Raw genomic sequence first — 26,004 nt, forward strand, 5'->3', positions numbered from 1 at the left:
TACAGTGTATGCAATAAAACCACTCCTGGTGCTTTGCTGGAGCCACACTTCTTTGCCTGGGCTGCAGGTGGACTCTTTTGGTGGGCCTTCTGGTGATATAGAGGGGAGGGGTCACCAGGGGTCACCTTGTCATTACTGCTGCCCCCTGGTCTGCAGCCCTCTCTGTCTTCAAGCTTGGTCTATGAGCCAGCTTGGCAGGACTCCTGGTAAAATTGCAGCATTCTGGCCCACCTTGAGAGTCTGACGCTGTCTCATTCCTGGGGTGGGTCCAGCAACTGCATTGTAAGAGGCTCCCCAGCAGATGAGTAAGTTTTCCCAAGTTGGAGACCCACTGCATAGGTATTGCAGGACTACTCAGATTCACTAGCTTCTTTGCTTTTATTTCCTCTTGTGCACCTCTTTTGTTTACAAACGTTCCATGTCTTCCCATGTCTCAGAGTAAAGCCTTCATTCCTAATCAGACATACAAGCTGCCCCATACTTATAAGGCTTCTTCTCTGCCCCTTGTCACACGCAGCCTCCATGCCTTCGACCAGCCTGCCACTGTGCTGGAAACATCCTTCGCTAGCCTCCACTACTAGCCTGGGTTCCTTCAGGACATCATTGGGCTCCCTAGACCCCCGCCCAGCCAATACAGGTTATTTTGTGAGTTCACCCTCACCCTCAAGTGGACACTCAAGTGAAACTACTGTAGCCGCAGACATGGCAGCTTCGCCACATGGAGTTGATGCTCAGTATGTGCTTATGAAAATGAGCCCTGTCTTTTGAGGTTTATGAAAATGAAACCGGCCTGAACCCCGTGGTTTCAGAAATAGGTAACGAAGTGCTACCTGGGCCGCCCGCCAGGCACCAGGCAGCTGTCATTCCTTTGGCCTCCAGGAAGGACTACAGACTTTAGTAACCCTCGGGACACGCCCCCCTCCCCCCCCCCCCCCCCCCCCCCACTATCCTTTGGGCCTCATGGGCCCCGCCTTTCCACGTGCCACCGCCCCCGGGTGTTATTGGCTGTTCTGCCCTGGTGTCTTGTTTATTAGCTCGTGACTAGGAGGTGGGTGAGGAGTTTTCGGCATATCTCTGAGTTCATTGGTTCGTCAGCCGTCAATCATACGGTGCCGGCTTTCTTCAATTTTCATTGGCTAGCGAGTTCAGAGGCGGGATTCGGCAGTCGCCCGGTAATGGCGGATGGTGGCGGCTGGCGGGTAAGTGCTGGGGGCGCCCGGGAAGTGGGGGGAACCTCCTCGGACCTTGTGACCGGATTATCCGAGCCTTCTTCCAAGGAGGAGGCGGGATGGGCATCTGGGCGGGCGGCGCAGAGGCCTCCGGCTCAGGCGAGCTTCTCACTGCAGCCGCCGCGCCCCTGCGAGACCTACAGCGCTGAATGGAAGCTCTGCCGCAGCGCGAGGCACTTCCTGCACCACTACTACGTCCACGGCGAGCGGCCAGCCTGCGAGCAGTGGCGGCGCGACCTGGCCAACTGCCGAGAGTGGGAGGAGCGCCGGAGCGCGGAGGCCCAGGTGTGCCAGGCAGCCAGGGGTGGCGCTGGGCCGAGGGGGTGTATTGCTGAAGCGTCCGAGTGCACGGATCACGCCCTTCCCACGTTCCAAGCCCTGAGACGCCGGAGAGGAGTACTCACAGGGTCCCTCCTCTTTTTGAGCTTCCTTTCTTTTGAGAAATACGAAAAATTAGCATATCAACGGGGCTTTCATACATTGAAGACAAAGGAGGAGAATTTAGAGTTTGGAGGGAGAGAGTGTTAGTGTTCTTAGCAGGCCTGCAGAGAAGGGGATATTGGGAAGGCCTGAAAAACCAGAAACCAGCCTTAAGAACCTTCACCCAGACCCAGGCGGGCACATCTGAAGAACAGAAAGAAGGTCCAGGTGTTTGGAGCAGAAGGAGGGTGGGCTGTAGAGAGGTAGGGGGTGAGGCTGGAGAGGTACCAGGTGGTATCTGGTGGGCCTTAAAAAAGGGTTTAGATTCAAGTGTAAACGTGTGCTGGGAAGCATGACTTGATTTATATCTTTAAAAGGTCAGTCTGACTGCCATGGTGGGAGAATGTATTATGGAGTGGCAAAGAGACCAATGAGGAGATAGTTCTAGTTTTCCATTCATTCAGCAGATACTTATCATGATGGGAGCTCTTAGAGATACAGGAGTGATGAAAACCGAGCCCCTGCCCTTCTGGCACCTTCCGTGCTTTAGAGCTGTTTTTGGTTGGGGAGATGGAGAGAAGCTTGAAGGTGCAGTGCTCATGGGAAAGGGGTGAGGGCCCAGCAGGACTGGGGACTGCTTCAGCATGGTTAAATGTATGTGATTATTGAAACAGACAAACAGATGTGGAAACCAAGCTCCTGTATAAAAGTGATGACAAATCCATAAGTGGAAATCAAAAAATTTTAAACAATAGCTTATAGCCTATATAGGAAGAGGTTAATGACTTTTTTTTTTTTTAAGAGAGAGCTCATATATCAGTAAGAAAAATGGGGAGTGCGTGGGTGGCTCAGTCATTTAAGTGTCAGACTCCTGGTTTAGGCTCAGGTCATAATCTCATGGTGTGGGTTTGAGCCCCAAGTCAGATTCTGTGCTGACAGTGTGGAGCCTGTTTTGGATTCTCTCTCTTACCCCCTCTATCTACCCCTCCCCTGCTTGCTCTCCATCTCTCTCTCTCTCTAATTAAACAAACATTTTAAAAAAGATTAAATGGGGATTATTTCAGAATAGAAAAGTTTGGCAAAGGGCAGGAAGAAGGAATTCATTCAAAAAAATCAAATGGCCTGGGATACAAGGTCAGATGACCAGTGGTTTCTGCCCAGTGACACATCAGAAGTGTCTGTAAGGATGTGGAGAAGCAGGGGTACTTGTGCAAGTGTTTGTGGAGTGTTACGTGTTCTGATTATCCAACAATTCCATCTGATTATCCAAACGAATACCTTTTGACCCCCTAGTTTTACTTCTGAAAGTCCATCCTAGGGAAGTAATTGGGTAACAGTGCACAGTTAAAAGTTTAAAATATCCATTGCATCACTATTTGTGATAGCACAAAACCTGAAAGCATCCTAAATGCCACTAATAGACATTTAACCAAATAACTTCCTCCAAACAGTGGGGTATTACATAGCCATTAAAAAGAATAAATAGCGAATCTATCTGGGCAGGGAAAGGAACCTGTAGTATATGGTTTAGTGAAAAACCGAGGAAGTACAGTAGCCAGTAGATTATTCCATCATCAGGGAAATGTGTAGCATTAAAATTTAGTTCTAAAATTGTGTTGAGGAAGCTGTGAATTTCACCTCAGTTCCAGAAGTCTGGGAGTTTTTCATGTTCTTTGCATTGCTGATTGCTTTTTAAACAAGAACAAAAACATTGAGACAGTTGAGCTCTAGCAAAGACAATTAGAGAAGGTGAAATTATATGTGTAAAAAGGCTAGTAGAACACCTGGTGCCTACCAAGTGCACCTTTCATGGTGGTAAGGTACTGCCCTGTGTTTATTTGGCAGGGAGCAGGTGGGGGGAGGTGCGGGAGTGGCAGAGAAAAGCCTGCTGGTTGAGTGTCACCTATTATCTTTCATCTAGATTCCTCCTTGCCTGTCTGGGGCTCCCTGCTCATGTGTCTCTTGCCTTACCCTCCCCACTCTAGCCACTCTTTCAGACTCTTGTCTCTCTTCTCAGCCCCATCCTGGTCTCAGGAGGTAAACCTGATTAAGTCGACCGAAAGCATCAAGCCCTGAGACCCAGGAGAAGACATTTTAAAATTTACTCAAATTATGGTGAACTGCACAATAGTTTTTCACAGTAGCTTGGGAGAAAGTATGATCTATATGTGTGTGTTCTAATACGGAACAATCGCCAAGGTTTATTAGGTGGAAGCAGCCAAATTTGTCTGACTTGTGTTTGGGAGGGTGCTAAGGAGGAGGGAGGTTCAAGGGCCATGTGAGCCAGAAGTGATTGGGGTCTCCTTTGCACAGCAGTCCCTCTGTGAGAGTGAGCGTGCGAGAGTCCAGGCTGCACGGAAACACACCCTCGTGTGGGCCCTGAGGCAGAGCCCTCCTGCAGACTGGCACCTCCCTCTGCCACAGGAGGAGAAAGACCAGTGACGAGCACTCCTGAATGGCTTCCCCTGATCTAAGTGGGGCTATCGCAGGACCCTAAGGACAGTGACTGGCCAAAAGAGTCTAGTCGGTCCCTGAGAGCTTCTACCGCCTAGAACACAGAGCCTGAGGTCTCCAGCCCTACTTGCGCACCCTTCACCTGCATTCAGAGTGAACTGAACCTGAACTGCACCTGCTGCTGCAATGCTCTGAAAGACAATTTCACCCACTGCACAGCTTCCAGGATGCCAGACACCACTGCAGATCCCAGTGAGCAGCCAGGTCAGGCTGGTTCGTGTTCCCCTCTTGGGGACAGCAGCATTCTCAGGTAAACTCTTGAGTGGTAGCCCTGACCCAAGTGGTCATGTAGGGGGATCAGAATGAGGTAGCTAAATGGTTGTGTTGTAGTGAATGCCTTTCCTGGTCCTCGATTTGGTGAAACTGCATTGCCAGCCCCTGGTGCTTACACAGAGCTACAGCCCACTCACTCAGTTCCTCTGCAGACACAGGTGGGGTGTTTCTTCTTCTACGAGATAGGCCTCTTGAAGACTCTGGTTTTTAAGAAATGCACACAGGTACAGAATACATAAGCTTGCGTTAAAAGGGTTCATAGACTCTTGGCTTAGGAAAGCCAAGCCCGAGACACAATGGAATTTTGGTCTCTTTCCTTCAGAATATCCCTTGGTCATTTTTAGAAAATGTAGATTATATCAAAAGCCATTTCACATATTTTATTCCAAACAAAAGCTGACCATTAAATCCACAATTTAATAGTTGAGATTGTTAGATTTAGCACCTGACATTATTGTACTGGGAGAGTTTGGGGATTTTGTGTGCTTATACTCTTGTAGATGTTTTAAAAATATATGCATATGAACCAACAAGAACTCTAGTTCTTGGAGAGGTCTTTTTATTACTAATAATTTTGCATCTTGTGGCTGCATAGCAGGCCCTATTGTATGGTGCTGAGGGTGAGGCTGGCCCTGTGCCCAGCACCCTCCCTGCTCCTTTCTGGCCATTGAGGCCCACCGCATTTTATTTATTTATTTTTTAATGCTTATTTTATTTTTGAGAGAGAGAGACAGAGTGTGAGCAGGAGAGAAGCAGAGAGAGAGGGAAACATGGAATCCGAAGCAGGTTCCAGGCTCTGAGCTGTCAGCACAGAGCCCGATGCGGGGCTCAAACCCACGAACTGTGAGATCATGACCTGAGCTGAAGTTGGACACTTAGCCACCTGAGCCACCCAGGCGCCCCGGGCCCACCGCATTTTAGTACTTCTTCACGACTGGGCCCCAACCTGGCCAGAAAGGACATGTTTTAACTCCACCATCTTTTAACACATTCTTCGGGGCAAAATAATCCCATCACTTCAGAAAGGCATACATTAAAGAAAACTTTGCCTTTTCATGTGCATTTTCTCCTTTGCTATGCCGAGTCCCTGTGACTACATGTACCTGTAAATGTTAGGGGATCTGCGTGTAGGTCCTCAGTAGCCTTTCCTGAGTGTGTATGTACTTGTGAGTGGGGGGCGAGGGGAGAATGTGCACACAGGTCCCCAGTGGTCCTTCCTTGTGACTGTATACCTAGAAGTAGTGAGGGGTGTGCACATAGGTTCCAGTAGCCTCCCCCTGTATGTTTGTACCTGTGAGGTGAGGGGGGGAGTGGTGTGCACATAGGACCCCAATAACCCCTTCCTGTGTGTGTATGTACCTGTTGAGTGGTGGGGATGTGTGTACACAGGTTCCCTATGGTTCCTCCCTGTGTGTGTGTCCCTGAGAGTGGTGTGGGTGTGCACATAGGAGCCCAGGAACAGAGGTGAGTATAAAGAGCCCATCCCAGGGTGGGGTGCCTTCACATCTGAGTCAACCAGGGTATCTCTTTTGTGGTGTGGCTACTTTCTGGAGCATTTCAAGCCAAGAAGGAGAGGGAAGGCTGCTGGCGATCTACGGGCATTCTCTTCACTCGGAAACATAAGGGATATTTGAATTTTCCAATCTGCATATGATCCCTTGGGCTTCCTGGGGCAGGGCTGCAATAGCAGCCAGCAGTCCTGAAGGGCTCACCTCAAGGGATCCACACTCTACGTGCTTCTTTAGGGCCGGGGGCTGCCTGCCACTGACTGCTCTGTTAAGTCTTATTCCTTCTCTGCTACTCAATGAGTTCCACGTTGACAATCATCATTGCACAGAATGTTTCTACACCTGCTCCTGTGTTCACCCTTCACAACATCTGAGCACCTGCTACATGCCAGGATTGCAGTCTTGAAATGGGCAAGTTACTTCAAAGAGTTTTAGTTGAGTTTAGGAGACAGACAAAACATTTAAACATCATTAAATAAGTCTAAAGTAATGTTAAGTGCTGTGAAGAAAATAGAGCAGGATCTCTTGCATGAAACCCATAATAACAAGGGTTTTATGATCTGTACATACTTTGTATACGGCATATATGGTTGAAACAAGTTTCACAAAACAATCCTTGTATAGTGTGTGGTACACTGACATTTTCAGTTCTGTGCCACTGAAAATAAACTGCACATGTGGCAACTTGGGTGAAACTCAAGGAAACCATGCGGAGTTAAATGGATACATATGATAGTTCCATTTATGTAACATTGGTGAGATGATGTAATTATAGATGGAGAATGGTTACTGCTGCCAAGGGTTAGGGATGGGAAGAGGGATGTGGATATGGCTATTAAGGGGCACACAAGGGCATTCTGTGGTAATGGAACCTTGACATATACAGAGCTGAATGTGTGATGACATTTTGTAGTGCTAGGCATACACACAGATGATTGCAGATGTAGTGGGAAACCTAAATACACTCTAGGCTGTACCTATGTCAGTCTCTGGGTACTGACACTACTTGGTGTTTAAGATGTTGACACTTGAGACTGGGAGAACCACACACAGCCCCTCCCTGCATCCTTATTTCCAACCTCCTGTGAATCTGTAACTACTTCAAAATAAAAAGTTAAAACTGCTGGCCATGACCCCATGAATTGATTATATAACCTAGTGGATGAAAACCTTTTGAAAAGCACTACTACAAAGCACCTGCAGTGGGCAGGGAGGTGGGGAAGGCAACATCAGAGCCCAGACTTGGATTAAGAGGCTTGAGCCTTGTGAAGAAAGGGGCACACAGGCCACAAGGAATAAGCAAGTGCCATGTGCAGACCAGGGGAAGGTGGATGGGGGGCTACTGTAAGGTGTAATCAGGGTGGTCAGGAGCCAAATGCCTGACCTGGCTTGTGCTTCACAGAGCCCTCTGGTTGCCTTGCAGAGGAGCTTGGCAGGGGCAAGGGGAATGCCCACATGGAGAGATGAGTTGGCTGTTGCAGTGGAACAGGCAAAAGTTGGCAATGGCATGGACCTCAGAGGTAGCAATGAGGTGAAAAGTGGCTGGATTCAGTGACTGGCTCATAGGTAGAGCCAAAGAACTTAGAATCCTTAGGCAGGTTTTTCTCCGGTAAAAACATTTATCTAAGTAAACCAGAAGTGAACCACACACTAGGAAAACCTGAAGTCTTACTCAATTGTTTCCCCAGTTTATCAGCACTAAGGTAGTGAAGAACCCAAAGCTTTTCTGAGGTGGCTATGTAAGTCACTAGCAGGCTCTATTTGTTCACTTGACCTTCACTATTTATGGCCTGAATTGTGCCCCCCCCCCCCATTCCTATGTTTAAGCTTTAACTCCAAGTATGTCTGAATGGGACTTTATAGATAAGATGCTGAAAGAGGTAATTAACTTAAAATGCGATCATTAAAGTAGGCTGTAATCCAATTTGGTATCCTTATTAAGAGAGGCACAGAAGGATGATGACCCTGTGAGGACACAGAGAAGGCAGCTCTGCAAACTAAAGGAGAGAGGTTTCAGGAGAAACCAATGCTGCCAACCCCTTTGATCTTGAGAGTTCTGGCCTCCAGAACAACTGTTGTTCAAGCCTCTTGGTTTAGGGTACTTTGTTCTGGCAGCCCCAGCACATTAATACGTTCACTGTTCTGGACTAACAGCACTTGAATAAGAGGGGTGCCATGTGCTCCTAGGGGACACAGCAACTTTAGTGTGTCCTAGGCTTGCTCCAGTCTCTTCAGCCTCCCTTCCCAGCCTAAAACCCAAAGCTGGCCCTGCCAAAGATACGAGGAAACCCAAGTGCCCCATCTGCCCCAATGAGAAGGTTCTGCCTGTCTGCACAGGCGTGCCATACACAGTACACAACCTGCACATCCTTCATTTCTCCTTAAGGTACTTTGTGCCTCTTGCTGGTGGTGTCTGCCCCACAGGATTGGAATCTTTTTACTCAAAGTCTTGGCCATTCACTCCCCAATACCAGACAAGGAAGGGTAGCATCTCTCACCCCCATCCATTCTCAGGTGAATTAATTTTGACTCTAACATAAAACAGACACTTGATTAAACATTTATTCACAACGTGCTTGAGTCCTGTTCTGGCTCTAAAGGCAGCCTACAGCTCTACCTCTTAAACTCCACCTGTGTGTACACCTTGGTGATGTCATGGTACCTGCCTTCAGGGGGCTGGTAGTTGGAGACTGGTGGCGTGTAATCTGGCCCTTCTTTTTCAAAGGGGAATAAATTGGGGTCCCGCTTGGTGGCCTCCGCATGTAGCTCTGGGGACAGGACATGCAGCTCCTGCAGAGCTTCCTGTTGGGCCTCAAGCATGGACCTGATGGCATCTCTCTCCATCTCATGCTCTCGATGCTTGTACAGGGACCACTTCTTCAGAAGCAGAGCTCTCCGCTCACTCTCCTCAAAAGGAAGCTCCATGTGAGGCCGCTGTCTGGGAACACACAAATCCAAAGGTGTGAAGTTGGGGATCACCAGTGTCACTGGCCAGGCAGTCTGGGTGACTGCATATGACCCAGCCCTCCCCACTGCCAGAAACAGATAAGACTTTGAGAAAAACATGGAAGTTAGGGACAAAGTAAAGAATGGAATGTTGGTGTAACAGCTGTAACTGACGCTGGAAGCCAGTGCTATTTGCTTTATGTGGACGCAAGAAACAGTGATGCTCTAAGAAAATTGGCAGCACTTCCTCTGCCCCAGGCTGAGACTACCTTTGGTGAGAGGTGACTTTTCAGTGAAGTGGTGTTATGAAAATGGACACCCAAATCCCAGGGAGTCAAGAGCCCAGATCAGCCCACTAGAGTACCAAAAAAGCACGTGCCATGTCCCGTAGGTATGGCAAAGTGCTACTTTATAAATGGTACACTTTTTACAAGGCAGCACACAACAAGCCTACACACAACACATGCCAACTATGAGCATTTGTATCATAAAGCTTGAGGCTAAGTGTTTTCTACCATCAAGATGGGGCAAGGGCTGCAGACCCAAGACCCAAGTCATCAGTCATACAGCTAAAACTCCTCTTGCAAGAAAGCAACAATATGAACTGGCTTATCAAACAGTTATTCCGAGTTTCTCTCCCATTTCAGCCATTCAAGAGCACCACCAAAGAATGCTTTTGTCAACTGAGGTGCCTGCGTGGCTTAGTTGGCTGGGTGTCTGACTTCAGCTCAGGTCATGATCTCGTGGTTCGCCAGTTCAAGCCCTGCATCAGGCTCTCTCCTGTCAGCACAGAGCTGCTTGGATCCTCTGTGTCCCCCCCCCCACCCCCCCCCCGGCTTTTGTGCTCACTCGCTCTCTTGAAAATAAATATTTAAAAAAGTAAAAAAGAATGCTTTTGCCAACTCCCACAAGACAGTCAAGGAGAAAAGGACTCAGTCCAGGACCTAGTCACCCCACACCCACTCACCCCTTCCTGTCACAGGCATGAAATGCAGACAAAACTAGCCAAAGATGATGGAACCCTTTTGTCCTGAGAGCCTCAACCCTAGAGGACCCTTACCTTGCTTTATCCAAGAGCTTCACAGGTGTTATAAAATCTTCAATGGGGATTAGCTCCTGGCTAGCTTTCTCCAGTCGTCTGATTCTCTTTTTCAAACGGTCCTTTGCTGCTTGGTCTTTTTTAGGATCTACCTTTTTCTTCTTTCTCAGAGGCTCTGCTCTAATGGAAAAGCAAACATTAGACATTTTCCTCTTCAGGCTCAGGAACATGCTGAGACATGGCACTAGGTGAAGTGCCCTGAACTTATACTGAGCTCTCCACTGGGGAAGGAACTATGCAAGGGTCTAACTTCACCAGTGGAGTGTGTAAGGGAGATGGCCTCCAATCCAGGATCCTTGTGAGAACTGTGGGTACCGTTAAGCCAGGAAGGGCTAGAAAAACTTCATATGGCATCAGGATATAAATTAAAAGTACTCATCTTTAGTGTTGGGTTCAGGTGTGCCTTGGGGTTGCAATGGAAACTGAAAATACTAAACGGATGAATTAGAAAATCATTATGTTATAAATGGATTTGTGATTTTTTTATTAAAAGTGATTTTAGGAGGACTAAGACAGTATAATAAAAGTGACTGGCGTGTCCCTATTTACTTTTCAGGATTTCTTAACAAATTTCCCCATCCTAGAGCATTGACAAAAGTCTGATGTACTCCTGAGAACATATATCCTCTGGTGATAATATACTACTAAAAATTAAATTCTCTAGCATCAAGACTGAGCTTTGTGAATCAAGTCCCTAGAAAGTATCCGGACTCCTAGGTGGGAAATCTAGTCCTCATGCCTCTCCCCACCTCTCCAGGGAACCAGAAATGGAAGGCCCATGGAGAAACAAGTCTATGCTGTGTCCTTTAAAACATACAAGAATCCCTCTAAAACTAATTTTTATTTAAACCACTTTTAAGTTAAATTTTTGTTTTGTGTTTACAGACAGCAGTGTTCCACATATAGAATGCTGAAAGACAGAAAAGCATCTGCCAAAATTTTACTGAGAAAATTTGCAGGAAATTAATTTTGCAAACAATGTCCAGTGGTCTCTTGCTTTCTTCTGTTCATATGCACATCAATCTCCCGCTGACACCCCCAAAGAGGTCAGGCCCACGGTAGTTTACCTCATGGGAATGAGTTCCCAGAAGGAAAATAATGAAGCTCGCTGGTGGGTGTCTCTAATCTGTGTCTGCCAAGTTCCCAGAAGCCTGAAAGAGATAAGATATATGTCTGATTCTCCCCACTGAACAGGAAAAAGGGAAAAAATTATGATACTCAAAATCTGGGGCCCTTGTAACTATTGGATGTGACGACGAGGTCAATGTGGGAGACTTCAACCCGCCCCCCCCCCCCCCCCCCCCCCCCCGTTCACACTAGAGAGCACTTGGGCAGGGTCCCTGCTCGCCAGGGTCCTTGGTTTTCCAACCACAGGAAGAGGCGCGATCAGCTAGCTCCTCCCGAAGATAAAGTGGTCAAGAGTGGTCAGGGAGGGAGCGCAGGCGAGGCACCCGCCCGAGACACTGCTGAGGTCCGCACTCACCAGCTCCCCGAGCGCAGAGCGCGGGCGGAAGCTCTCAGCGCTGCGACAGCCATGGCCCCTCTGGCAGCCGACCGGCTCCTTCCGGGCGCACACCCTTGGCTGTCCGTCCCGCCGTGCGCCGCGCAAAGGTCCGGCCTTCCCGTGGCTCCGCATTCCCACGTTCCCGCGTTCCGGCTGAGGAGGGCTGGATTGCACCTGGCCCGCCCCCGACGTGGCCCCGCCCCGCACGTCCCGACGACGCGCGGGCAAGCTCTGAGCGCTTAGCGCCTCGCGTGACGTCTTCCTTTCTGCCTATGTTTGCGGCGGAGAGCCCTCCCCGGCTGAGGACACGACCCCGCCAGTGGTTGCCCTAATTAGTCGGCCTGCGCCCCTGTGAGGGCCAAGACCCCACAGTGCAGCCGGAGTGGCCGAGAGGGCGTCCTTCTGGGTCCAAGTGCCTCCGTCTGTGAAAACGGCCCCGATCTTCCATAAACGCGTTCGTCTCGGCATCCCCCTGACCCTTCCCGGGACTAGTTCGTTCCCCCGTATTCGTCTGAGCCCGGGGCTGCGGCCCCTGCCGGCAACAACATCCCGGCTCTGGCACGTGGCTTGGCGCTCTCGAGATGCCCAATAAACGCGTGTTGATGAATGACGGAAGCTAGCTAATTAGTCGGACTCGGAACCAGCGAGGTAGAGAGCTGGAGAGAGGCCGTTCACGCCATCCTGACCCCGCCCGACTCCGGCGGCCCGGGCTGCAACTCGAGGCCCTGTTCGCCTGCCGCACTCTCAGCCGACCCCCTCGGCGGGAGCCGCGCCAGGGCGGGCCCCAAGCGCAGCCAGCCTGCTTTGCCCCTACCCAAGAAGGAGCCTGGCGGCCCCGTCCGCGCAGGAAGCGGTTTCCCGCCGGGGCGATTTGGCAGGTGCGCGCCGTGACTTCCGGCGTTGCCCGGGAGCCGCCGGAGGAGGAGCGGCGCAGGGGATGCGGCTGTGGCGGCGGCGGCGGCGGCCGAGCGCGGGGGGCGGCTGTGGCGGCGGAGGGGGGCGCGGGCCGGCGATGGCGCGGCGGCGCTGAGGGCGCTGGGCGGGCGGCGGCCGGAGGGCGGCGCGGGAGGAAGCAGCAGCGGTGGCTCCATGGCCCGGGCGCGCTGAGGGACACGGCTCTCGCCTCAGCCCAGCGGCGGCGGCGGCGGCCGAACAATGAAGCTCCTGAAGCCGACCTGGGTCAACCACAATGGTGAGTGCGCGCAGTGGTCGCGGAAGGCCGAGCCTGGAGTGGGGTCGGGGTCTAGAGTAGGGTCAGAGCCGCGCACAGGCCGTGCCCGCCTCGTCCCCCGACGCGCCCGGTGCCCGGTACCCAAACCGCGGGGTTGGCGAGAGCGGACTTTGTCCTCGGCACGGGGAAGCCGGCGAGCTCGGGCACGTGCTCCGCTTGCCCTCAGCGAATCCGCCTTCACCCCTGGCACTTACACTGAGCCCTCGGTCGCCCACCCGTGGCCCGTGGAGGAGCCGCGGCCTGCCTCCGGGGAGCGGCCCTGGGCGCCAGCCAGCTCCTGACACTCGTCTGCATCAGCCAGGATGTGCTCAGATGGTTCAGTGTCTAAAACTGGGGCCCAGTCCCCCTTGTGGCCTTTCAGTGGCAGGGTGAACACCTGAAATATGCGTATCTCTGCCCTGGTGAAGGGGCTGTTACTGCCAGGATCTGGTGACAGTGCTCCCATTTGGGGGACTGTGGCTCGGGCCCCAAGTCCCACAGCTGAACGAACCACGTTTGTTCTGTACTGAGACATCAGGGTGACTTGGGTTGGAGCTCATAAGGCGAGTGGTGATCTAGGAGAGGGCTTTCCTTAGCCCTGTGGCAGTGGCTCCAGAGCACACCCTTGGGGAACAGACTCTTTCAATCCTCTGGTTGCGTACAGATAAGCACCCAAAACTGGTAGCACAGTTTGTCATAGTTGTACTTGATTGGCACACCTGCTGCAGGAATTGGCCTTTGCTCTCCAGGGAGGTGAGGAGAAAGAGCCACCCCCCTCCCCAATCTCCCTGCTGATAGCACTGAAGCCCAGGGAGCACTTCTCCAGCCTAAGGCCTGAAGCCCTGATTCCAGGCTGTCTCTGCTGACAGGAAAAGGGTCACCCTGAATCTGTCTTGTTCCTCATTTCTACTTTGCAATGCGACTAGAGGGAGCTAGTGTTTTCTTTGAGAGCAGGTAGAAGCCCCTTTTTTATACATGTGTAGCTTTTTAGTTTTGAACTTAATCCCAGGATGTTTTCTACTATTGCAACTGAACTGAACTGAAACTGTATGTCCTTACAGTCAGAAGTGCTCTTTCCTTCCATCTTCTTGTGTGACATCTTTCCTATTTTTCAGTGTCCCGATGAGGTCACCTTTTTTGTTGTTGTTCCCATTTCTCCTGTTGTATTCCACTTGATGTGCCCTGTCCCTGTGGGTTTACGTTTCATATTACTCACCCTCCAGCCCCAGCCCCAGCCCCTGCCCCTGCCCCTGCCCCTGCCCCTGCCCCAGGGCAGGGCCTCATTCTGTATTCCCTGCTAAACTCAGCAGTACCTCCCACACAAAGGGTATGTGGTAAAATATTGGGTACAAGAGGTATGCTGAGGTTTCCATAATTTACAAAGACACAATTAGGTTTACTGTGCATGAAAGCAAAAGTGGTGAACTTGAGTTTCATTTCTCCTGTGCTGATCTCCAAGAGCATTTCCTGATGTGTAGCGTGTAGATCTTTCCCTGGAGAATTGGGCAAATGTTCGTTAATTATAAATTATGGTGCTTGTGAGTCAGGAAAGGAAACATTTTATTATGAACTAGTTTGCTGTGTAAGTGAAGATCTGAAGGAATTTTTATTTTAAACGCTTTGTCTAGATCAATTTTTGTGTATGGTCTACCCCTCTTCAGTCTCTTTTACTTCTTGCCATATAATTTCTAACTTTGTGATAAACTCCTTTGTAAGACACAAGTTTTATGCTATGTAAGCATAAGTATGTCAAGATGCTTAAGCGATTAGGTACAAATGAGAGAGAGTCTGCAACCAGGCCAGCAGCCAAACATCCCAGCCTGGCAGAGTGGGCAGAGCAGTGGGCTCTGGCCTCTTGTTGCTATAGTCTCTCTCTCTCCATGGTCCTAGAATAGAACAGGATGATATCTGCTCTGCTTTCTTCACAGTACAAATGTGATCTTTGGTTGCAAAGGTAGACACAAAAGGTAGACACAAAAAAAGGTAGAATATAAAGTGCTTTCGAAATCTAAGAGACAATAATAAATTAAGACTGGTGGGATAGGATATAACTTTCTTTTAAAATATCCTGAAATCAACCTCTGTCTCTTCAAGTGTTCAGAAGGACTGTCAGGGTAGATTATCACTATCTGAAGGACATGATAGTGATCTAGATCACTACTGAGCAGTCTTTTAAAGACTGGTGAATAGTAGTTGCTGCAGGGAACAGGGGCTGCTTAGCCAGAAGCCAGAGTTGTGGCTAGTGGCCAGTAAAATCACACTTTGGATTAACAAACCCAAAAGACCGTGGTGCTTTGGAGAGTGCATCCTTGCACTTTCTGCCTTCCTGATGCTGCATTCATGTCTCCTGACCTGTTCTGTGGCTTGAACATACTTTTTCTGGTGTCTGAGAGTCCAAAGAGGGAAGGAGCAGAGAGCCCAGCATATTACCTGTGGGGGCAGAATCCATTCACACATGGTGGAGAGGACAGCTAGAATAGAGCAGGTTAAAGGCAAAGGAAGAAATATCTGTTGGCATGTAAGCATTCTTTTGGTCTCCATCTTCCTGGTTAATAATATTGGTAAGAACTTTTCTCTAAGCTAGGTTTCTCAACCTCAGCACTATTGACACTTTGGGTCACATAATTGTTGTGAGGAACATACTGTGTGTTGTAGGATGTTAACATCCCTGGCCTCAATCTATCGGATACCAGTACCACCCCCCACCCCCAAACACACACACTCAATTGTGACAACCAAAAATGTCTCCAGACGTTGCCGGTATCCCCTGGTGGCCAGAATCACCCCCAGTTGAGAATCACTGCTTTAAAGTGACCAGTAAATTAATAAATCTTGAGGTGTGTCATATCACAGTGAAATGAGCCTTGAACATGGAATCAGACTGGATTCAAGGTACCATCATTTATTACCTGTAAATACTTAGGCTTGTGACTCCACTTCTAGGCCTTGGTAAAGTTGAGGAAATGTAAAGATTTGTTCCTGTTATTTCACCCTGTACTCAAATATGAAAGACTGTCTTAAATTAAGATATATAATAAAAGCTAATAATATTTATTACTTACATAGGAGTTATGTACCAGCCACTGTTTATACCCATTTTACTCTGTGTTCTTGGATATTGTATTCCATATATATTTAATTTTATTTTAGGCTTGGACAGAATAAGGTTCATTTATAAGTTAGGTTAGTTTGTATTTTAGAAAATTTCATGGAAATTCATGGTTCTTGGGGTGCCTGGAGGGCTCAGTCAGTTAAGCATCTGCTTTTGATCTTGGCTTAGGTCATGATCTCATGGTTCGTGGCATTGAGCCCTGGGTCTGGCTCTGCACAGACAGCATGGAGTCTGCTTGGGATTCTTTCTCTCCCTCTCTCTTTGCCCCTCCCTCCACATGTGCATGCTTTCTCTCTCTCAAAATAAATAAATAAACTTAAAAAGAAAAAAAAGAAATTCATGGTTCTTCCCATCCCTGGGCCTTTGTTCCTGAGAGTTTCTGGAATTTTTCACCCCTGAGCAGATAGCGTTCATGCTCAGCTCTTCAGGGAAGCCCATTCTAACCAGAAGGGCCAGGACTGAAAGAACTCTTGTCCTCCCTTGGCCTCTGGCTCACACTTTGATGGCACTGTTGTAAAAAGGCATTTGGCAAATTTTCAACACTGGGATAATTTGTCAGTTAATCACATTGCTTTATGGTGTATGTTTTTGCTTCTGCCCTTTAATTGGATTATTTTTCCCCCTACCTTATGTCCTTTCAGAAGGGATTTCAAGACATCTTCCTGAGACATATACTGCATCTGGGTGAAAATAAATAAGTCAGCTTGAAGGAGAAATGCAAGCAGGATAGTACAGTAATGAAGTCAGCAGCGGGTGTGGAAAGGCCCTGCGTGGTTGCTAGAGGGGCACTGCAGACTTATCTCTGAGAACAGCCTGGGAGGGATCCTAATGGTGATATTTTATGATTGCAGTGGTCGTTAAGATAAGCTTTGCAGTTTGTTTACGTCAGGGGTTCTCAAACAGGCCAATGTCTGGAAACACTTTTGGTTGTAAAACCAAACAGTTGTAAAACAACTGAAGTGGGGGTGCTACTGGCATCTAGTAGGTAGAGGGTGGGACTGCTGCTGAACACCCTACAGCATGCAGGACATTCCCCCATAGTAAAGAACCATCTGGCCCAAAATGTTAGTGGTGCTGAGATTGAGAAACCCTACTCCACATAAGAACTTTGTTTTATTTTGTTTTTTTAAATATGAGAGAGAGCACGCAAGTGGGGGAGAAGGGCAGAAGGGAGGAGAGAGAGAGAATCTTAAGCAGGCTCCATGCTCAGCACGGAGCCTGATGCAGTGTTCGATCCCATGACCCTGGGATCGTGACCTAAGCCAAAATCAGGAGTTAGTCACTCAACCAGCTGAGTTACCCAGGCACCCCTAGATAGAACATTTTTATTGTTATTTGACTTTTTATGTATTTGTCTCATGGTTCCAACTAGAGTATAAGTTTCATGAAGTATAGTTTCGTGAAGTATGGTTCCAACTAGAGTATAAGTATGGAGTATAAGTTTCGTGAAGACGAGAATTTTATCTTTTATTTTGGAGTCAGATAGTCTTGTTCTTGAATCTCTGTGCTCTGCTGCTCACCAAATATGTGTTACAGAGGTTCTTTTAATTTCATTTCCTGACTTGTTAAATGAAGCCAATAACACCTGCCACCTATCAAGGCTCAGGAAACCCAGGCTCTCTCCATAACTCATTGAGTTATGCCTGAAGACAGTAGGTTGATTTAAAAAAAAGAACCAGAATACATTTGAAGAAGATTCAGAAGAAAACTGGGTGAGATTTTAACTTAGATAATATACATGTGGATCTTTCACTTATTTATGGATGAAACTTTGAGCCATTCTGGAGAGAAGATCCATGGTGATCAGAGGTAAATAAGGCTACCCCTATATATGGAAGGCTGTGTAGTAGGTGGGAGAGAAGGACGTACAGACTACATTCTACGATGCAGGTGGAAACCAGGAGCTACACGAGTGAGCCACAGTAGTGCTGGGGACAAGGGCCTTGTTTGTGGGTGAGCCTTGATGGGGTTGGATTGTGGTGGTGGAAAAGGCACTGCTGCTGTGGAAGTGTCAGAAGGAAAAGCCTGGGGAAGATCGAGAGCATTTTATGAAAGGGAGTAGATGAAACAAACAGATAGCAAGTGGTTCAGAACACCTCTGGCTTAAAGAAAACCCATTTGGGTCAAACCTTGCTGCTTTTGAAAGCCATACCTGTTTTGATGCATTAACTAACCTAGGATAGACCAAATCACAGGGAGGCTGCCCTGGCTAGAGCTACTATAATGAGAGACAAACAAGAGGCAGCAAGCCCCATTTGAAGGCCAGGAAAAGACCTTCATAGGAGTGGTCTCTAGGTCTGCTGCATCATCCATCAGAAGGTCCTGCACAAGAGAGGCACTCAGTGAATTCATCCATTCAACAAATAATGAGTACAGATTGTGTGCCAGGGGCTAAGTGCTGGCAATGTAACAGTGAACCAAGCAGCATAGCAGGATCTTTTGAGGAGCAGCATGTGATGCATTTAGCCAGTGAGACTAGAAGGGCTATCTGCTGGGAGCATCCTGTCTAAGCAGACAGGGAGAGGGAGGAGAGGAGCACATGGGGAGACAGCAGACATCATAAACAAGCAGTTGCAGAGAACATTAGATGGGTGAGTATGTGGAGAAACAGCCGACAGATGAGGAGCACTGTGGTAGGGTTGGAGGGTGGGAGAATTTTTTTTTTTAAGTTCATTTATTTAATTTGAGAGACAGCACCAGCAGGCGAGGGCAGAGAGGGAGGGGGACAGGGGAAGAGAGAGAGAGAAAGAGAAAGAATCCTAAGTAGACTACGCTGACAGTAGAGAGCCCAGGGCTTGAACTCATGAGCTGTGAGATCATGACCTGAGCCAAAGTCAAGAGTGGGATGCTTAACTGAGCTAACCAGGCACCCCAAGGGTGGGAGAATTTTAAGTAGGGTGCTTTGGGAAAGCCTGAGTGCAAAGGTAACGTGAGCAGACTGTTGCAGGAAGCAGACTCTTAAGAGTGAGAGGCCTGGCATGCAGAATTATTAACGGAGGGGCATCTGGGTGACTCAGTTGGTTAAGCGGTTAAGCGTCTGATTTTGGCTCAGGTCATGATCTTGCAGTTCATGGGTTCGGGCCCTGCATCAGGCTCTGTGCTGACAGCTCAGAGCCTGGAGCCTGCTTTGGATTCTGTGTCTCTCTCTCTGCTCACACTCTGTCTCTCAAAAATTAATAAACGTTAAAAACAATTAAAAAAAAAAAAGAATAGGGGAGTGCTGGAAGCAGGACTGGACAGGGAGAAGGTGAGTTGAGATGCAAGTGCAACAAAAGCTGCAGCTGACCTTGTTAGCTCTGCAGCTAGTCCTTGTGAATTGTCCTGAATTGAGGTGAAGGGCCAGTCTTTCCATTTCCATGTCCACAGTCATTGGGCACAGGCTCTCTTGAGGAGGGGACCTGACCTTGGTCAAAGCAGTTCTTCCACTGAGGTCAGGTCCCCTGTGGAGAAGGTCTGAGCTGGGAGCTTTCACAGGCTGCCAACATTCCCATAGCTGGGAGCAGGTGCTTCATTCCTGGAGGGAGGGGGCCTAGCCAGGTACCACTGCATCTGTGACAGGCCCCTTGGAGGTGAGGAAGGCTCCTCTGAGGGACGAGCATTACAGGCAGAGAGTACTTGCCTGGCAGGTTTGAGGAATAGTATGGATGTCTTGTGATTGGAGCTGCACACGGACAAGAGCACCAAGGAATGAGGCTGGAGAGAGCAATGGGCTGACTGGGAGGGCCTGGTGGCTGCTAGGCCTCAGTTCACAGTGCCTTGTGAGCAGAGGAGTAACATGGTCTGACTTGGGTCTTAGAAATCCCCCCTATTGCTGCACGGGGACTAGGATGGGTATTGGGGCAAGGGAGGAAGCTGAGAGACCCATTAGAAGGCAGTTGCAATGATCCAGGCAAGAGATGACTGTGGTTTGGACCAGGGTGATGATAAAGGAGTGATGATGGAGGTAATAGTGCTGGTGAGAAACAGCTGGATTCTATATGAGTGTATATGTTTTTTGGTATAATTTACATACATTATTTTATAAAACTACAGTGAAGTGTACAGACAATTTGTATACAGACAATTGGATGAATTTCGGCAAATAAATACACTCTCTAACTCATTCCCAACTCTAGATACGGAACATTTGCACCTCCCTAGAAAGTTTGAGTTACAGATATATTGTGAAGATAGTCACCAGGGTACAATGTGGGATGTGAAATGGAGTGACTCCCAGGTGAAGGGCAGGGTTGCTGTCCAGTGAGATCAGTAAGACTGTGAACAAGGCAAACAGAGAGGAAGAGCCAGGATTCAATTAGAGGAGGTAGACCAAATGAGGCCACCACACAGGGCCTTCCCCAGGTGCCCATTTAAGTAGCTTCTTTATCTTCTCCCTTTTGAAAACACTATAGAGTTCCATCCTAGAACTGTTGTTAAGGAATAGGACAATATTTTGGCTAGTTGCCATATACAATTATACTAGGATACATCTTATGGTGTATACGTGTTTCTAGATAATGAAGCATTTTGTGATTGGGTATTTTTAATTTGTAAAATTATTTTTTTTATCACAGTAATATCTGTTCAGTTTAGGAAAAAATAGAAAATGCAAAAAGGAAAACAAACACATTGCTAAAGCTTTTTAAATGGTCTTTGAGACTATTTGGAAAAAAATAACTGGGTGGCTTGGTGCTTTTTAAAAAAACACACACGTTTTATTTAGTGTACATAACACGTTGCAAAAGTGTCTGCATTCTTTAAGATCTTAGCTAAATCCCTGATACCATGGCAAATTCAGTATTTTTATTGTGTAGCCTCCCTTCAGATCTTGCATTGCACATATAACTGGAGTAATTAAAATATTGCTCTGCCTTTTCTACTTAAATATTATTGTAGGTTTGTTATTTATATTTTACTTTTTTAAAAATGGAGATATAATTAACATGGCATTAATGTTTCAGGTGTACAATGTAATGATTCCATGTTTGTATATATCGCAAAATGATAACCATAATAAGTCTACTTAACATCCATCACCATACGTAATTACAGAATTTTTGTCTTGCAAAGAGAACTTTTAAGATAGTAAATCTTTCAAGTATGGGATACAGTATTATCAACTGTAGTGTTATTTTCTTAATTGTTAAAGCTACGTTTTCCTCCCTGTGGGAACATTGTTTTTAATTGCTTTTAATTTTCTAATGGAACTGTATAGAAGAGATTATTATGTTTACAGAAATCCATTTGCAGATAACTTTTAAGGAATTTATCTGTTCTGCAAAAATAGAGGAGAAAAGAGTATGAAGAAATAGATAATGACTGTTACCAAAGCTTCCTTGATTATGTATTGGCAAACAGTACTGGAGAAGTCAATGATATACCTGTCACTTTCTTCTGTAGTTTGTGGCAAACACACACACACACACACACACACACACACACACACACACACACACGGTTACATGATTTCTACAGCTTCCTTCCTGTGCTGTTTTGAATCTCTCAGCCACCTGATACCTGTGAGATGTCATTGTGGTAGTGCTTACTTAAGGAGACTGGAGGAGAAGTTTTTGTGGTTGAAAGCAGTAGACGTAACAGCAGCAGATGGCTTTGTGAGCCAGCCAAGACCGTACTTCTACTTGCAGGTGTTTGGTGACATCTGAGTCCCCACTTCAGGAGATGAGGAGCCTGCTTTTCACAGATTGGGATGCTAGTGATACTGAAAGTGTTTTTTGAATTTTGGGCCTCTGCTGTAGGCTTTCTCCAGCCACTAACAAGTATTTATTGAGTGCCTACTGTGTGCCAAGCTACAGCTCTAGGTACCATGGTGACTCTGTGACTGAAACAGACAAAAATTGCTGAGCTCTTGGAGTTTACATTCTGGTGGTTGGGGTGGACAAACATGCAATAAAGGAAATTATACAGTATATAAAAAATTGTTAAGAAAAAAAATAGATGAGAATTGGGAGTGGTTGTGCCAAGTTGAGGAGTAATACTTTCAACTAGGGTGATTAGAGCAGGACTCAGTGAGAGGGCAACATTGAGCAAAGACTAAAAAAAGGTGAGAAAGGATTGTGTGTGTGTCTGGGAAAAGAGCTTCCAGCTGAGGAAGGAACCAGTGCAGGGTGCTGGGTGGAAGCACACCTTCACAGTCTAGGAACAGAGGGGAGGCCTTGGCTCTGGGCCAGTGACTGGTGAAGAGGCAAAAGATGAGGCCAGAAAAGCCGTGGGGCTGGTGGGGCCATTGTGCTGGGCCTGTTGGTTCCCCTGTCCCAGGCATGGTCTTAGCCAGTGGGTAGATGACAGGTTAGAGTAGGTTTGAGCCGGAAGATCAGGAGTTCTGTTGTAGAGAAGATGAAGATGAGATGTCTGTAGACAGCTGGATAGAGGAGCTAGCTGCACATTAGAGCGCTTAGGTGCAGAGAGATATTTGGTTGTAGATGTAAAAGTGCATATTATCACCTGCAGAAGGAATCAGTTTTATTTGCAACCACTTATGTTTTGATATTTTCCTTTTACTTTTATATTACTACATACATACACGCACATATTTAAAAACAGACCATATATATGTGTGTATTTATTTATTGAGATAGTTGTAGATTCTCACACAAATGAAATAATACTAGGAGATTCTTTGTACACTTTGCCCAGTTTCTCCCACTGGTAACATTTTGTAAAACAACAGTATAATATCACATTGACATTGATATTGACACAATCCATCTCTTATTCAGACTTTTCTACTTGTATTTGTATTCATTGGGAGCGGGGGGCGGGGGGCACGTTAGTTCTATACAGTTTTTCACCTATGTGGGTTCATGTATCCACTACCATAGTAGACACTGAGCAGTTCTATTCCCCAGGAAAGCCATTTGGTCCAGGACTCTTATTTGTTGGGAGATTTTTGATAACTGATTTATTTTCTTCACTAGTTATGGGTGTGTTCAAATTTTCTATTTCTTCCTGTTTGAGTTTTGGTAGTGTGTGGGTGTTTAGGAATTTGTCCATTTCTTCCAGGTTGTCCAGTTTGTTGGCATATAATTTTTCATAGTATTCCCTGATAATTGCTTGTATTTCTGAGGGATTGGTTATAATAAATCCATTTTCATTCGTGATTTTATCTGTTTGCGTCCTCTCTCTTTTTGAGAAGCCTGGCTAGAGGTTTATCAGTTTTGTTTGTTTTTAAAAAAAAACCTAGGGGCGCCTGGGTGGCGCAGTCGGTTAAGCGTCCGACTTCAGCCAGGTCACGATCTCGCAGTCCGTGAGTTCAAGCCCCGCGTCAGGCTCTGGGCTGATGGCTCGGAGCCTGGAGCCTGTTTCTGATTCTGTGTCTCCCTCTCTCTCTGCCCCTCCCCCGTTCATGCTCTGTCTCTCTCTGTCCCAAAAATAAATAAAAAACGTTGAAAAAATAAATAAATAAATTAAAAAAACCTGAACTCTTAGTTTCGTTGATCTGGTTTTTTTTTTTTTTTTTGGATTCTATATTCATTTCTGCTCTGATCTTTATTATTTCTCTTCTTCTGCTGGGTTTGGGGTTTCTTTGCTGTTCTTCTTCTTGTTCCTTTAGGTGTGCTCTTAGATTTTGTATTTGGGGTTTTTCTTGTTTCTTGAGATAGGCCTGGATTGCAATGTATTTTCCTCCTAGGACTGCCTTTGCTGCATCCCAAAGTTTTTGAATTGTTGTGTTTTCATTTTCATTTGTTTCCGTATATTTTTTAATTTCTTCTTTAATTGCCTGATTGGCCCATTCGTTCTTTAGTAGAATGTTCTTTAACCTCCATGCATTTGGAGGTTTTCCAAACCTTTTCCTGTGGTTGATTTCAAGTTTCATAGCAGTGTGATCTGAAAGTGTGTATAGTATGATCTCAATTCTTGTCTATTTATTGAGGGCTGTTTTGTTACCCAGTGTGTGATATATCTTGGAGAATGTTCCAGGTGCACTCGAGAAGAAAGTATATTCTTGCTGCTTTAGGATGAAAAGTTCTAAATATATCTGTCAAGTCCATCTGGTCCAGTGTATCATTCAGGGCCATTGTTTCTTTATTGATTTTCTGTCTAGATGATCCGTCCATTGTTGTAAGTGGAGTATTAAAGTCCCCTGCAGTTACCACATTCTTAACAATAAGATTGCTTATGTTTGTGATTAATTGTTTTATATATTTGGGTGCTTCCGAATTTGGTGCATAGACATTTATAATTGTTAGCTCTTCCTGATGGATAGACCCCGTAATTATTATGTAATGCCCTTCTTCATCTCTTGTTACAGCCTTTAATTTAAAGTCTAGTTTGTCTGATATAAGTATGGCTACTCCAGCTTTGTTTTGACTTCCAGTAGCATGATAAATAGTTCTGCATCCCCTTACTTTCAATCTGAAGGTGTCCTCGGATCTAAAATGGTATCTTATAGACAGCAAATAGATGGGTCTTGTTTTTTTGTTTTTTTTTTGTCCATTCTGATACACTGTGTCTTTTGATTGGAGCATTTAGTCCATTTACATTAAGTGTTATTATTGAAAGATACGGGTTTAGAGTCATTGTGTTATCTGTAGGTTTCATGCTTGTACTGATGTCTCTGGTACTTTGTGGTCCTTGCAACATTTCACTCACAGAGTCCCCCTTAGGATCTCTTGTAGGGCTGGTTTAGTGGTGATGAATTCCTTCAGTTTTTGTTTGGGAAAACCTTTATCTCTCCTTCTATTCTGAATGATAGGCTTGCTGAATAAAGGATTCTTGGCTGCATATTTTTCTTGTTCATCACATTGAAGATTTCCTGTCATTCTTTTCTGGCCTGCCAAGTTTCAGTAGATAGGTCTGCTACTACCCTTATGTGTCTACCTTTGTATGGTAAGCCCCATTTATCCCTAACTGCTTTCAGAATTCTCTCTTTATCCTTGTATTTTGCCAGTTTCACTCTGATATGTTGTGCAGAAGATTGATTCAAGTTACGTCTGAGAGGAGCTCTCTGTGCCTCTTGGATTTCAGTATTTGTTTCCTTCCCCAGATTGGGGAAGTTCTCAGCTGTGATTTGTTAAAGTACACCTTCAGCCCCTTTCTCTCTCTCTCTCTCCTTCTCCTGGAATTCCTATGATACAGATATTGTTCTGTTTGATTGAGTCAGTTCTCTGATTCTCCCCTTGTGATCCAGGATTTTTTTTTGTCTCTCTCTCTTTTTATTTTAATTTTTATGTTTACTTATTTCTGAGACAGAGAGAGACAGAGCATGAGCGGGGGAGGGGCAGAGAGAGAGGGAGACACAGAATCCGAAGCAGGCTCCAGGCTCTGAGCTGTCAGCACAGAGCCCGACACGGGGCTCGAACTCATGAACTGTTTGATCATGACCTGAGCCGAAGTCGGTCACCCAACCGACTGAGCCACCCAGGCACCCCTCTCTTTTTTTTTTTTAAATGTTTATTTACTCTTGAAGGAGAGAGAGAGAGAGAGAGAGAATGTGAGTGGGGGAGGGGCAGAGAGAGAGGGAGACACAGAATCTGAAGCAGGCTCCATGCTCTGAGCTGTCAGCGCAGAGCCCATTGCGGGGCTCGAGCTCACGATCTGTGAGATCATGGCCTGAGTGAAGTTGGTTGCCCAGCCGACTGAGCCACCCAGGCGTCCCTGTCTCTTTTTTTTTCGGCTTCCTCTTTTTCCATAATTTTATCTTCTAATTCACTTATTCTCCCCTCTGCCTCTTCAGTCCATGTTGTGGCCGCCTCCATTTTATTTTGCACCTCATTTATAGCATTTTTTATTTCATCATTACCATTTTTTAGTTCCTTGATCTCTGCAGCAATAGATTCTCTGCTGTGTTCTATGCTTTTTTCAAGCCCAGCAATTAATCTTATGACCATTTTTCTAAATTCTTGTTCAGTTATATTGCTTATATCTGTTTTGATCAGTTCATTAGCTGTCATTTCTTCCTGGAATTTCTTTTGAGGAGAATTCTTCCATTTTGTCATTTTGGCTAGTTTTCTGTCCCTTACGTGTTTTAAAAGCTTGTTATGTGCTCTACCCCTGCGAGCACTGCTATATTAAAGGGGGGTCATACACTGTCCAGGGCCTCGCCCTTCAGAAGGTGTTTTTTGGAGAGTGTTACTTGCTCTCTGTTGTTGTGACCTTGGTTATTTTATTTCCCTACTTGTAGTGGTGTTTTGGACCCTCCACCAGGTGTGCTTTGATTTGTTCCTTGGAGTAGCCCTATGGCCCATCAGGT

At 46.6% G+C, this 26,004-nt stretch overlaps 3 protein-coding genes across 6 annotated transcripts in view; 2 read left to right on the forward strand and 1 right to left on the reverse strand.

Annotated features, from left to right (window-relative positions):
* The first annotated feature begins 1,101 nt into the window (after positions 1-1,101).
* On the forward strand, positions 1,102-4,969 carry CD3H22orf39 (chromosome D3 C22orf39 homolog). 2 transcript variants are annotated; one of them, XM_042963139.1, is made up of 3 exons: positions 1,102-1,199; positions 1,347-1,514; positions 3,963-4,969. In XM_042963139.1, exons 1-3 carry the CDS (start codon positions 1,176-1,178, stop codon positions 4,089-4,091), a joined length of 321 nt encoding a protein of 106 aa, XP_042819073.1. In that variant the 5' UTR covers positions 1,102-1,175; the 3' UTR covers positions 4,092-4,969. The 2 variants fall into 2 exon arrangements, with proteins under 2 accessions (XP_042819073.1, XP_042819074.1); XM_042963140.1 differs by having other exon boundaries at positions 3,966-4,969.
* Positions 4,970-8,488: 3,519 nt separating this feature from the next.
* MRPL40 (mitochondrial ribosomal protein L40) lies at positions 8,489-11,708 on the reverse strand. 2 transcript variants are annotated; one of them, XM_042963137.1, is made up of 4 exons: positions 11,473-11,708; positions 11,057-11,140; positions 9,951-10,109; positions 8,489-8,882 (listed from the first exon to the last, which is right to left on the reverse strand). In XM_042963137.1, exons 1-4 carry the CDS (start codon positions 11,523-11,525, stop codon positions 8,558-8,560), a joined length of 621 nt encoding a protein of 206 aa, XP_042819071.1. In that variant the 5' UTR covers positions 11,526-11,708; the 3' UTR covers positions 8,489-8,557. The 2 variants fall into 2 exon arrangements, with proteins under 2 accessions (XP_042819071.1, XP_042819072.1); XM_042963138.1 differs by lacking the exon at positions 11,473-11,708 and adding an exon at positions 11,359-11,442.
* Positions 11,709-12,513: 805 nt separating this feature from the next.
* Positions 12,514-26,004, forward strand: part of LOC102966185 (protein HIRA) — a 91,612-nt gene continuing 78,121 nt past the window's right edge. For both annotated transcript variants that reach the window (XM_042963134.1, XM_007091594.3), the window contains exon 1: positions 12,514-12,685. In XM_042963134.1, the coding sequence (XP_042819068.1) occupies positions 12,649-12,685 (37 nt within the window). In that variant the 5' untranslated portion in view covers positions 12,514-12,648. The remainder of the gene's footprint in view (positions 12,686-26,004) is intronic.

Source organism: Panthera tigris, chromosome D3, assembly GCF_018350195.1.
Source record: "Panthera tigris isolate Pti1 chromosome D3, P.tigris_Pti1_mat1.1, whole genome shotgun sequence".
In the NCBI taxonomy this organism is placed as follows: Eukaryota; Metazoa; Chordata; class Mammalia; order Carnivora; family Felidae; genus Panthera; species Panthera tigris.

Excerpts from the sequence above, each read along its gene's own strand:
- CD3H22orf39 (XM_042963139.1), top strand. The coding sequence starts at position 1,176 with ATGGCGGATGGTGGCGGCTGGCGG. Across the intron at positions 1,200-1,346 it reads CGGATGGTGGCGGCTGGCGG|CCGCCGCGCCCCTGCGAGAC; the intron begins GTAAGTGCTGGG and ends TTCTCACTGCAG. Across the intron at positions 1,515-3,962 it reads GCCGGAGCGCGGAGGCCCAG|CAGTCCCTCTGTGAGAGTGA; the intron begins GTGTGCCAGGCA and ends TCCTTTGCACAG.
- MRPL40 (XM_042963137.1), bottom strand. The coding sequence starts at position 11,525 with ATGGCTGTCGCAGCGCTGAGAGCTTCCGCCCGCGCTCTGCGCTCGGGG. Across the intron at positions 10,110-11,056 it reads TGGGAACTCATTCCCATGAG|AGCAGAGCCTCTGAGAAAGA; the intron begins GTAAACTACCGT and ends CTTTTCCATTAG. Across the intron at positions 8,883-9,950 it reads AAGCTCTTGGATAAAGCAAG|ACAGCGGCCTCACATGGAGC; the intron begins GTAAGGGTCCTC and ends GTGTGTTCCCAG.